The sequence below is a fragment of the Lepidochelys kempii genome, chromosome 9 (assembly GCF_965140265.1).
Source record: "Lepidochelys kempii isolate rLepKem1 chromosome 9, rLepKem1.hap2, whole genome shotgun sequence".
Taxonomy (NCBI): Eukaryota; Metazoa; Chordata; order Testudines; family Cheloniidae; genus Lepidochelys; species Lepidochelys kempii.
The window spans coordinates 34,305,817-34,318,616 of NC_133264.1; the positions used below are offsets into that span (position 1 = coordinate 34,305,817).

Sequence of the window (12,800 nt, forward strand, 5' to 3'; positions counted from 1 at the left end):
TGATGTGGTAAATGCAGGTGGAGCTGGCTTTCCTGACATAACAATGTTTTTGCTGTTGCCTATTCAGATCTGGAAGCTATGGGTATGCTATGGATGACATACAGCTCTGAATGAAAAGGCAATGATTGACAGTAATCAGTTTTGAGCTGTCATGTGGGGACCTGGGAAAGGAAGAGATTTTTAGCTTGCCTATTAACACTCTCAAACTACTGGACAGAAAAAGGCAAAGGGACAAGCCAGGCACTGCTACCTGCTTTAGAATACAGAGTTCAGAGAGTAGTTGATTTGGCTACCTGCACAATAAAAGAATGAGTCAAGAGTAGATTGTGAGGAAGTTAATAATAGATTGAGAGAGAGAGAGCGAGAGAATAAGTAAATGGTGCTCTAACAGAGGGAATGAGAGAGAGAGAGAGAGAGAGAGAGAGATGCTGTCAGGGATGGATGATGGGGAGATGGAACCAGTGATTGTGCCAGTCAGAATCTTGAAGCAGTGTTTTCACAGGGTGACAAAGCCAAATAATAAGAGAATGACAAACTGCTGTCTAATACAATAAGAAAAAGGAGAAGAAAATCAAATTATTGGTTAGGAATGAGAGGGTTTGAAATTGGTTCTTAGGATGTGTTAAAAATCAAATAGTGTAATCTCAAAGCAATCTACTGGAGTAAGAGAGGGATGAGCGGCAGTCTGTGTGATAGAAAGCAGCATTTGAGATAACATCTTCTAGAACAGAGGCTAAAATAGAGGGGAGCCTGGGCACAGCAGAGGAAGAATTCTTCCCCCTTTCTCAGATTTAGGGGAGCTTTGCTGCTCCAGAGCTATCACTCCTCCCTGGCTCACCAGTGATAACACACCAGGGCAGAGACTCTGAAATGAAAGAAGCAGGAGAAACTGGCTGAGGAACTTCTGGTGCCCCCAGCTTTCAGGTAAGCAGATGAAGCCACAGCAGCCCCACCTGACTGGCAGTAAAAAAGATGGTAATAGGAAGATTTGTCCCTCTGCTGAGTCTCCCTCCCCCTAGGGGGTTAGGCAAAATCTCCCTGCTGATCCATGAAGCCCAGACACAGGAATGTGGAAGCTGTGGATAAAAATTCATGACTTCTGAGAGGTGAAAGAATGACAGTAGAAAAGCTGAAAGAGTGGGAATGACAGAGGGAGATGCAAGAAGGAGTAAAGAGAGAGGCAAACAAGCACGGTAGAGGTACAAGAACTGAGGAAAGCAATACACATTTATTTATGGAAAGGAGAGCATGATGGATGGACTTAAGGGGAAGACAGTCTGAAATAATCAAACAGATTGAGAATGGCCTCAGGCAAGTTTGAGTCTTATTTCTCACCCACCCCACATCTGTAAAAGGGGGGTGGGGAAGCTGTATAAAATATAATTCATAGCTCACTGGGCTTTCAGGGTGCTAAGTGAATGTTTAAGGCATTATTTTAACAAAATCAGAGAGGCTTAAAAATGATTATTGTACAGAATGTCAAGGAAGTGAATGAGGGACAAATAGAAGGAAGAATACAAGAGTCATAGAAGTATGCGTCTGAGAGAGTGTACCAGGAAGTTAATGCCACTGGAAGTTCAGGAGAGTATTAAGGAGGAGTTTTACAGATGATCACTGTTTGTAAGCAGAGGATGTTTGGAAAATAAGAGACAGATGGGGATAATATCAGTGTATGGAAGAGTCAAAGAGTGGAGGACTCAAACTTTGGGATTACAGAGGCGGTCTTGGGGACAGAAGGAAAGCCAGAGTAGAGAGAGAAGGAAGGGAAAGAGTGAGAAAGTTAGAGAGACAGAGGAACAGGAGAGATACTGAGTGCAGAAGAATGTAGGAAAGGTTAAGGAGTACAGCTGGTGACTGGAGAAGCACAGAGGCAGGGAAGACAGGATTAGGGGAAACTTAAAATACAGAGCAGGATCGCTGATGCAAAGTCAAAAACTAGGAGACTTAAAGAGGAGTTAGAGGGAGGGATGCAGTTGATGGGAGATATGAGATTTGGAAGCAGGGGTTATGGGGGAGATTTGAGGGGTGAGAGTGAATGTTGGAGAGTTGAAAAAATACTCAGGCAAGGAGAGACACTAGGGCTGGGAGTCAGCACTGGAAGCAGGGAATGTGTGTGGAGAATCAGGAGGAACATATGAGGGAGGGGCTTGTTTGAAGTGATTTGGGGGAATGAAGTGAGAGAGTGCTGAAGGGGCTCAGAAGAAGAAGACCATGAGATGGTCTTGGGGAAGTAAGAAAGGGCTTGTAGGAAAAGGCAGGAGGACATGAAGTGCTGAAGGCAATGGGAGTAAAAGCTGGATCTTGCCAAAAACTATTGGATCCTGCCAAATTTAATTCCAATCCTGCAAATTCCAGCACCTAACTAGAGAACACCAGCTGCACCCACTGCATCAAAGATCCAATGCACCCCAGAACATGAGCACTGCAAACACATGGTTCCTGCACCTGGATCCTTCTGGGAAGATCAAGTCCCTATCTTCTTAATGCCAAAGTACAGACCAAGTCTAGCCATTCCTACTGCACCAAAAAATTCTGGACCCTCATGCATGAGTGCAACAAAACCCTGGATTCAACACATTCAGTATTGTCAAAGCTAGGGCTTTGGAGCGGAGCCCAGAGCTGGAGCACGGAGCAGCTCCAGAGCAGTGGAACTTCAGGTTTTTGCCTGGAGCTGGAGCGGAGACAGAGCACAACTCCAAAGCCCTGGTCAAAGCCAAGCATTCAAAAAAACCAAACAAACAAACAAAAAACCCAACCACTATATAAAAATAACCCCATACTATTGTCTTAAAAAACATGAGATTAAAAAAAAGTTGGGTTCTTTTTAAACGTTTTGAATTCTGAGACTTTAGAGTTCACATTTGTCAAAATATCTCCTTATTTGTGCGGACTAGAAACCTTTTTTAAAAAAATTCTTATTTCAATCACATAATTCCAGGAGTTGGGACTTCAAGAAGACACACTAAAATATTGTGTGAGTCGCAATAAAATCATGAGCTGGCAACACTACATGGATCCTGTTGGAACCACATAGTGTTTAGTTTCCACCTCCAAATTCTATGGCATGAACACAGAACAAGTATTGCAGCACCTTGTGCACCAAAAATGTGGACCCTGATGTAGTGATCCTTTTACATCAGATAAATCTGCAACCAATACACTGTTTCAGGGAATCCACAGTAATTCCGATCTGATGTCTTGATTTTTTAAATACAGCTAAATTTCATATCATAACACTGAACTTTTGCAGTGGAAGTGGTTTAGTAGATGTGAATGATCACATCCTCCTAGCTGATCAGGAGGAATTGGTGCATGAAGCACAGAAACAATAACAGAAATATCAAAAACACAAGACATAGTATTAACGGGAGATGTTAACTATCCAGACATCTGTTGGAAAAATAATATGGCAAAACTCAATTTCCAATAAGTTCTTGGAATACATCGGGGACAACTTTTTTCTTTCAGAAATTAGAGGAGGTAACCATGGGGACATGGTTTTAGACTTGATTCTAACTAACAGGCAGGAATTGGTTGTGAATCTGAAGGCTGAAGCCAATTGGGGTGAAAGTGATCATGAAATTATACATTTTATTAGCCCAAGGAAAGGAAGGAGTGATTAATGAGAATGGACTTTTAAAAAAGCAGACTTTAAGAAACTCAGAGAACTGGTAAATAAGGTTCCATGGAAAGAAAATCTAAGGGAAACAGAAGTTCAGGGGAGCTGGCAGTTTCTCAAAGAGGCAATACTAAAGGCACAACAGCAAACTATCCTGATGAGTTGCAAAGATAGAAAGAATAGTAAGAGGCCAATAGGGCTCCATCAGGAGCTCTTCAGTTAACTCAAAATCCAAAAGGAATCCTACTAAAAGTGGAAACATGGGCAAATTACTAAGGATGAGTCCAAAAGAATAGCACAGACATGTAGGGACAAAAATCAGAAAGGCTAAGACACAAAACTGAGTTCCACCCAGCTAGGAACATAAAAGAAAATAAAAGAGGGTCTATAAATATATTAGGAGCAAGGGAAAGACAAAGGAAAGTGTAAGTTCTCTGCTTAGCAGGGAAGGAAACCTAACAACAGATGCCATCAAGAAGGTTAAGGAGTTAAATGTCTATTTTGCTTCAGCCTTCACTAAAAAGATACATTTGACCTGATACCCAAACACAATTAATATTAACAGGGGGAAGGACTGCAAGCCAAAATAGGGAAAGAACAGGTTAAAGAATATTTAGATGAGTTAGATGTACTCAAGTCAGCAGTGTCTAAAGGTATTCACCCTATTGTACTTAAGGAACTACCTGAAGAAATAAGAACCAGTAGTAATTGTCTTTGAGAACTCATGGAGGACGGCTGAGAGCCCAGCAGACTGGAGATGGGCAAACATAGTACCTGTCTTTAAAATAAAGATAAATAAAGGGAATAAAGAGGATCTGGGGAATTATAGATCAGTCAGCCTAATTTCAATAGCTGGAAAGATAATGGAACAAATTATTAAACAATTGGTAAGCTCCAAGAAGATAACAGAGTTTTAAGGAATAGCAAGCACAGATTTGTTAAGAACAAATCATGCCAAACCAACTTAATTTCCTTCTTTTACAGGGTTACTAGCTTAGTGGATAGAGGTGAAAGAGTCGAGGTGATATATCTTGATTTTAGTAAGGCTTTTGATGAAGCCCCACATGACATTCTCATAAGCAAACTAGGGAAATAGGGTCTAGATAGTACCATTAGGTGGGTGCACAACTGGTGGAAAGACTGTACTCAAAAAGTAGTCATGGATGGTTTGCTCTTAAACTGGGAGAACGTCCCTGGTCCAGTACTATTCAATATTTTCATTCATGACTTAGATAATGCAGTGGACAGTATGCTTATAACTTTTGCATATGACACCAAGCTCAGAGTGGTTGCTAGCACTTTGAAAGACAGAATTAGAATTCAAAATGACATTGACCAACTGGAGAATTGGTCTGAAATCAACCAGATGAAATTCAACAAAGACAAATACAAAATTCTGCACTTAGGAAGAAAAAAGCAAATGCACAACTACAAAATGGGGAATAACTGGCTAGGCAGTAATATTATTGAAAGGGATTTGGGGATTACAGTGGATCACAAATTGAATGGAAGTCAACAATGTGATATGCAGTGTTGCTGTAGCTGCGTCATTCCCAGGATATTAGAGAGACAAGGTGGGTGAGGTAATATCTTTTATTGAACTAACTTCTGCTGATGGGAGAGAGAAGCTTTTGAGCTATCCAGAGCTCTTCATCTGTTCAGACCTGATGAAGGTCAGGGCAAGTCAGACGTGAGGAAGAGCTTTCCATAGCTCGAAAGCTTGTTTCTCCCACCAACAGAGGTTGGTCCACTAAAAGATATTACCTCATCCACCTTGTCTCTCAAAAATGTGAGACAGTTGAAAAAAGGCTAATATTCTGGGGTGTATTAACAGGAATGTTTTATATGACACAGGAATTGTTCTGTTCCACTTGGCACTGGTGAGGCCTCAGCTGTATCCAGTTCTGGGCACCACACTTTAGGAAAGAGGCGGACAAACTGGAATAATCCAGAGGAGAGCACCAAAAATGATAAAAGGTCAGGTTTTCTAAACCTATGAGGAAAGGTTAAAAAAACGGGGCATATTTAGTCTTGAGAAAAGAAGACTAAAGGAAGGATCTGTTAGTTTTCAAATAAAAGGTCTGTTAGAAAGAGGACCGTGATCAATTGCTCTATATGTCCATTGAAGATAGGACAAGAAGTAATTAGCTTAATCTGCAGCAAGAGAGATTTAGGTTAGATAGTTGGGAAAACTTTCTAACCATAAGGACAATTAAGCACTGGAACTAGTTTTCAAGGGAGATTATAGAATCCCAGTCATTGGAGGCTTTTAAGATCAGGTTAGACAAACCTTTCAGGAAGGTTTATTTGCTCCCTTCCAGCCCTACATTTCTGATTCTATGATCTCATGACAGAGATCGTCAAAGCAATCTAAGGGATTTATACTTGCATTTGGATAGTGCTCTGTGCCAGGATGCACGAGTGTTCAGATTTTTATAACAGACTACGAGCAGCCACATTTGGACGCTACACAGGAGAAGACAGGAGTCCCTGGACCGAAGTTTACGTTGGCGAGATTGAAATGCTCTTGCACTGGAACTTGTTGAAGCCTGGATTCTTCTGGTCATGTAGAAGTAGCAGCATCTGTTGTCTATTTTAATTGTACTATTTGAGAAGATAGGGGGCCAAAACGTGGTAGGATCCAGAAGGATCAGTGTTTTTATGGTGTTTACAACAGGGATGCATTGATGTCCTAAAACTGCAGCATCTGCACTTCCCTTTTACCACGTTTGAGTTTGTGCTCAGAAAAATTAGCTGGATTGCAGAGGATCCTGGTACCAAATACCACTTTTTGCAGTGCCAGCTTACAACACAGTTTGGATATTTTGGTACATCAAGGGCTACTGTTTATTTAGTAGAATTGGGGGAGAACTGGAGTTAAAAATCGGCAAGCTTCAGATGTGTTTTTTCCAGTGCTACTGGCTTGGGATGCATCAGGGGCAGATTTATCCACAGGAGGAGGAACAGCTAGCTACTCCTATTTTCACACAGATTGTACAATTCGGGGCTTGGGGCGAGATACACGTGTCAGAGCCCAGGTTTTGTGGCACTGGCATGCCAGGAGGCATGGAGGTCCGGAATCTTTTGGTGCAGTGAGAGCAACTCCATGGACTCTCTGACCTTGCCGTGAAAGTTGGGGCAGCAGCAGGGCCAAGGAGCAGCCGGGTGCAGGTGGCGGATTCCGGTTTCCGTGGCACCAGGGCTCGGGATTTAGGGGGCAGTCGGGGTGGAATTCAGGGGGCGGCGGCGGCTCCGGCCTGCGCCCTTCTCCCGGGGGCGGGAGCGGGAGCGGGGGGAGGAGCGAGGCAGAGGGCGGCGCGTAGCCGGGCTGGAGCGGTGCGATGGCAGCGGCGGAGCGCCCTGCGCCCTCGCTCTTCCCCTGACACCGCCAGAGCCCGGGGCTCGTCTCCTCGCCATGGCCGGCCATTCTCTGCTGACCGTTCCCAGGTAGGAGCCGGGCTGCCCCCGGGTGGGACCGCGGGCCCCTGGCTCTGCTCGCCGGACACCTGCCAACGCCCCTGGGGCGAGGAGCGAGCCGGCTGCGGAGGGGGAGCTCTGGCCGGCGATTTGGGGCGCAGACTCCCCTCCTGCCTGCGGACTGTGGAGCGAAGCGCTCCGGGCGCGCCGCTGTAAACGGGCTGCCGGGGCAAGGGGACTGGGAGCAGGCTAGTGAGACAGCGAACGAGGAGAAGGAGCGGGGAGCTCGGGGCTGCCAGCTGCCCAGTTAAGTACTGCCCAACACGCAGCCCCCTTGGCTTGTGGAGCTTCCTGACCCCTAGCACGAAGGGGGCTAAGCTCATAGGGACCTGTAGCCACCCTCCCTCGGGTGACTTTCTCCAGAGAGCCCAGCGGAACGGCTGGCAGGTGCTCAGTGCCTCGCAAAAACTTTTGCTGTGAAGGGTCCTAGTTAACCTTAATAATAATTAACAGCAAAGCCGTGAGGGAACTCTGATTCATGGGGGATTTAAAATCTCTCCCCTCTTTGCCAGAGCAACACTGTCTCTGTAAAAATAGTGATACAGATCTTGAAAATTAACAGCTCTAAAGCAAGGATAGGGTATTAGGATGGCTTTGTAGTAGAGAAAAATCTTGCCGGGCAGTAGAGAAAGTGGGATTTCTGATAAATGAAAAGTGGGACATTAGAAAATTACATTTCATCCTAAATGTTCAGTGAGATGTAGGATTGTTTAACTAGCAGTTGTTTACTTTTAATATCTGCATCCAGCAGATTCTCTCTCTTAGAACATGATGTTCAGCCCCTTGTAATATAGTGTTGATTTCGCTTTGGCACAATCTCATTTCTGTAGCAGTAGTGTAAAACTAAGTGCTATAAAAATGAAATGGCAGATCTTATCATGGCTTTCATGCTGATTAAGAAAATAACAGGCTGGGGCAAAAACAGTAAATAAAAGGTGTAGCATATAGCAGTGAATATGAATTGTGCATATGAATGTGCTAAGTGTAACTATGTGGAGCAGCAGTAGTTACATTTGCGGATTTGTTTTTTAAGCTAGTAATATTCTCTCAGATTTGGAGCGGTCTGCATTTATTTTACTAGTACACATCAGTCAGAGAGGCACTGCAGAAGAGAAGTATGCTTTTTTGAACAAATAATCATTTCATATATTGTGAAAACTGTTGAAGTAAAACAGTGGTGTCTAGAGTTTTAAAGAAATAGACCAGATAATGCATAATTTAGGAAGAGCAGAATATGGGTAGAAATCACTGTATGCAAAACTGTTATTAAATTGTATTTTAACACTGTACTTAGTATGCGATGGAATGTACTTTTACATTTTTCTGAATACATTTGTGTATATGCAAAAATAAAATCTAGAGATCAGCAAGATAAAGGGCTTTTAAAAAAAGCTGTGAATGTGGTAGTTTTGGATTTAAGTTAAAACATTAGAAATAAAAAAAACATTTAGGGGGCTTAAACACTGAACAGAAAATAAACATTAAAAACCAATCCAAATAAGGTTATTGGTTTTTCAGGAAAGCAATTAAAAAAAAAGATATCCTAGCGGCTTTTTCATCCCTTCTCACCGGACAGCCTGTGTGTGTCAACCACACTCATTTTATAGTAATAGAGCAAAATGCAAGTACACCCTTCTTGGCTGTCTCAGTTCTATAGGTTTCAGAGTAGCAGCCGTGTTAGATGTAGATAAGGCATTTTTGAACAGCTGATCGTGTAAGTGAGAGAATTTCCTTTTTAAGAGAAAATTGATGCCAAAAGGAAAATATTAAGGGTTGTTACAACAGGCTTCTCAGAGTAATCTTCAAAATGCGGTTTACTTTTGATTCTTGACAACAGACATTGTTTACTACTAGAGATCAAGGCATCTTAGGTTTTAGCAGTGGATACAATGGGTTTTTTTTTTTTTTTGCCTCTAGTAAGGCACTCTAAACAGAACTAAAATTAATGCTGATGTTAAGCGTGCCTGCAGTTAAAAGAGGGAAAATACATAGTGATAACTCTGTACCTTCCCCATGTCAGTTATCTCAGCTTCCAGTGGCTTTAATGGGAACACTTAGTGAATAGTAGTTGCAAGATAAGGGCTTTTGTCTTTATTTTAGTAGAGAAGACTGAAGAAAACTTGCTCATGTGTTTCTTATAAGAAACCCCAAAAGAAGGGTGCTGCTTTTCTTGGCAACATAACATTTCCTGGCAATTATTCAGTCTCCCCTCCCCCAACCTTGTGAGTAGCATCCCTACTGCATGTTTTTAAGCTTGTGACTTGGCTGCCCTGAAGATAGCCCTTCCTCTCCTCCATCAGGATGCAGTTGCAGGATCAGATCCTAAAATACACAAGTGAACTTAAAAAAAAAATCTATATAAGTTTTCAAACATTGACTACAGAGCTGTTTTTACAGTCTACCCTCATAACCAAAATCTGTCTTAAATTGAAAGGGATTCATTCTAATGGCCAGAAGGACCATTAGATCAGCTACTCTGACCTCTTGCGTATCAGAGGCCATTGCATTTCACCAGTTACCCCTGTATTGAGCCTATTAACTTATGTTTAACTAAAGCATATCTTCCAGAAAGGAATCCAGTTTTGATCTGAAGACTAAGATGTAGAATCTACCACTTACTTCCCGTGGTAGGTTGTTCTAAAGGTTAGTCACCCTCACTATTTAAAAAAAAAAAAGTTGTGCTTAATTTCCAATTTGAATTTGTCTGGGTTCAGCTTCCAACCATTGGATCTTGTTATGCCTTTCAGTACCCAGAATATTCTGCCTGTGAAGGTACTTATACACCATAAATGAGTCACCTCTTGACAACTTTTTGTTGAAGCAGATTGAGCTTTAAGTCTCTCATGCTAAAGAGATTTTCTCCAGCCCTGAAGTCAGCTGTGGCTCTTTTCTGCACCCTCTCCAGTTTTTCCAACAATTTTTTTTTTTAAATTTTGACATTGATATTGTAATGCTGCATACAACTCCAGTATCACCAGTCCCATATGCAGAGGTGATTTTCACCACTCTACTCCAGCTCACTACTGCCCTGTTTATACGTACAAGGAATGCATTATTAGACCTTTTAGCTACAGCCAGCACCACACAGGGAGCTCATGTTCATTTCCTTTTCTACTATGATCGCTAGAGTTTTTTTGAGAATCACCGCTTTCCAGGATGTAGTTTCCCATTCTGTAAGCATTGTGAGCACCCCTTGTTCATAGAGGTATGACCTTGCATTTGGTTGTATTAAAACTCATTGTTTGAATGCCCCCCCCCCATCTTACCAAGTGATCAAAATAGCTTTGTATGGCTGCCTTGTCATTATTTTGCCAAGTTTGTGTCATCCACAAATTTTATATTTACTATCAGGTAATTGATATAAGTGTTGATTAGTATTGACTTTAGTACTGATCCTTTGGAGCCCTACTAGAAACACCCCCATTCAAAGAGGATTCCACATTAATAACTACTTGAAAACAGTTAGCCACTTCTTAAACCATTTAATGTGTGCTTTGATACTGTATGGTTCTAATGTTTTCAATCAGAACACCATTTGGTACTAAGTCAAAGACCTTACAAAAGTTTAAGTATATTACACCAATGCAGTTATTGTTATTAACCAAAAAGTCAAAATCATAATAATAAAATCATGTTGCCAAACATTAAAGAATGAAAGGGTATGAGATTTAAATTATACTCCTAACAGCTATTCCATTATTTTACCCAATGTTGAGATCAAGCTCGTTACTCTGTGGTTATCTGGATCATCTCACCTTACCTATCTCAAAACACAACAAACAGTCTTCTAGAATTTCCCCAGTATTCCAAGATTTAATAAATATGAACATCACTATGCCAGCGATCTCCTACACCAGCTCTTTTTGAATTCTTGGATGCGCCTTATCCAGGGCTGCTGATTTAAAAATGCTTATCCCTGGTAGATACTGTTTAACATCATCCTTGTTTACTACTGGACTGGAAGGTACTTCATCATCCTAATGTGACACAAGTCTTTCATCTTGTTTCTTTCCAAATGCAGAACAGAAATATGTTGAACACTAGGTCTTTTCTGCATCATTAACAGTTTTACCATCTCCATCTACTATTGCGCCTATACTGTGATAGAATCTCTTTTGTTCCCAACATGGGGGGGGGGAATTCCTTAATTCCTCCCACCTCATAAGGTCTTTAGATTCTCTTAGCAATTTTTCATTTCATTTCTAATTTAGATTGCTTACTGTCAGTTTCATTCCCCCCTACCCCACCTCACCCCTTACAGGTTGCTTCCTCCCCCCCACCCCCACTTACTGCCTTCATTTCACCACTGAACCTGGATGGGCTTTTAGCCAGATTTGTTCTCTTGCTTGATTATGGACTTGGTCATCTAATAAACTCTTCTTAAAGGGATTCTAATTTTCATCCCCCTGTTTCTATCTAGTGATTGAAAAAGAATAAAGATTCATCCTTTTAAATGCTTGATAAAACTTCATTTGGATTCAGGAGTTAAGAAATATACTTTAAAAAGAGAAAAACCACACACACACCTTGTGGTAAAGTCATTTAGAACCAGCTGCTGTAGTTCTTAATTTCACCAGCTGGGAATTTGCTTGCTTCACTACTGTGCAGAGAGACAGCACAAGACCTGTGCATGCTTAAGCTGTCCCACAAGTCTTCAAAATAGGGGTTAAGTAAAGCTTGGGTGTGCCCAAGCCCACTCATGCATTTACACTGGCTAGTAGGGGACTATTCCAACAGTTTTTGTTTAGAGTTATTTTCTACTAGTTTTTATTTATTTAAAAACTTGCAGGACAGTTGAGATCATTGAACTGAGCACACTTTATACTGCATGTACTTGGATGACCACATATCCATGGAGAACAGAAGCACTTAGGTTATAACATGCATCTGTCACAAGGGTGTTGTGGGGATTAGTTAGCTAGTGGGCTCAATCCTTTAACTGGTTAAATCAGTGAAATTAACTCTCTCCATGCAGAGAGTCAGCACAGGGCCTGTGTGCTCCACTTAAGTCTGGAAAATGCAAGTGTAACTGTGCTGGCCCTCTACAGAAGCATGACTTTCACCCCATTCACGGGACTCCCATTGAAGTCAAAGAATGTTCCAGGCATTGAGCAGACCCAGAATGTGCACATGCTTTGAAGATGCACTTTTTGAAATTTTTAGTCATAATTATGACTTTAAATGTAAGCCAGCTTCTTTATACGCAACCTATGAAGATTGTTTCATTGGTAGTGTAAAAATAGAGTAGTTGCACAGAAGATCAGAGGGAAATTTTATATTAGAATAAACAGTTCTGCAGTGTATTCAGAATGGTCTTAATCTCTTTCAATTTTACATGGTCTGTGCTATTTCAGTTCCTAGTGGAAAGACATCAGATTAGTGGGGAAATGGTCTAACATGCCTAAAAATCAGCTTGTACATACACCGACAGTTTTATGCTACTATTGGCTTGTAGATGTGCCACCCTCTTAGTGCTAATGTAAGAAAGTTAATTGTACTACCGATGTTGTTTACCTCTTCTGAATAAGTTGTTCTAATGTTTATTAAAGGAAAAGACTGCTCTGCTAGTAACATCTGGATAGAAAGCTTGCAATCTGAAAAGAACTCTGAAATACAACACAGCCCTCCCCCAGCCCATAAAAAGGTGGTGTCTTAGATTATCAGGAACTACAAAATTGTAACAATGTATTTGTTAAAAGGAGTT

At 41.5% G+C, this 12,800-nt stretch overlaps 1 protein-coding gene across 11 annotated transcripts in view; it reads left to right on the forward strand.

Moving 5' to 3' along the window:
* Positions 1 to 6,952: 6,952 nt before the first annotated feature.
* SPHKAP (SPHK1 interactor, AKAP domain containing) overlaps positions 6,953 to 12,800 on the forward strand; it is a 106,629-nt gene continuing 100,781 nt past the window's right edge. For 5 of the 11 annotated variants that reach the window (XM_073359839.1, XM_073359841.1, XM_073359848.1 and 2 more), the window contains exon 1: positions 6,953 to 7,066. In XM_073359839.1, coding sequence (XP_073215940.1) covers positions 7,035 to 7,066 — 32 coding nt within the window. In that variant the 5' untranslated portion in view covers positions 6,953 to 7,034. Of the gene's footprint in view, positions 7,067 to 7,090; positions 7,343 to 9,664; positions 9,740 to 12,800 lie in introns of those variants that run through there. The other 6 variants (XM_073359842.1, XM_073359843.1, XM_073359844.1 and 3 more) reach the window with 4 other exon arrangements.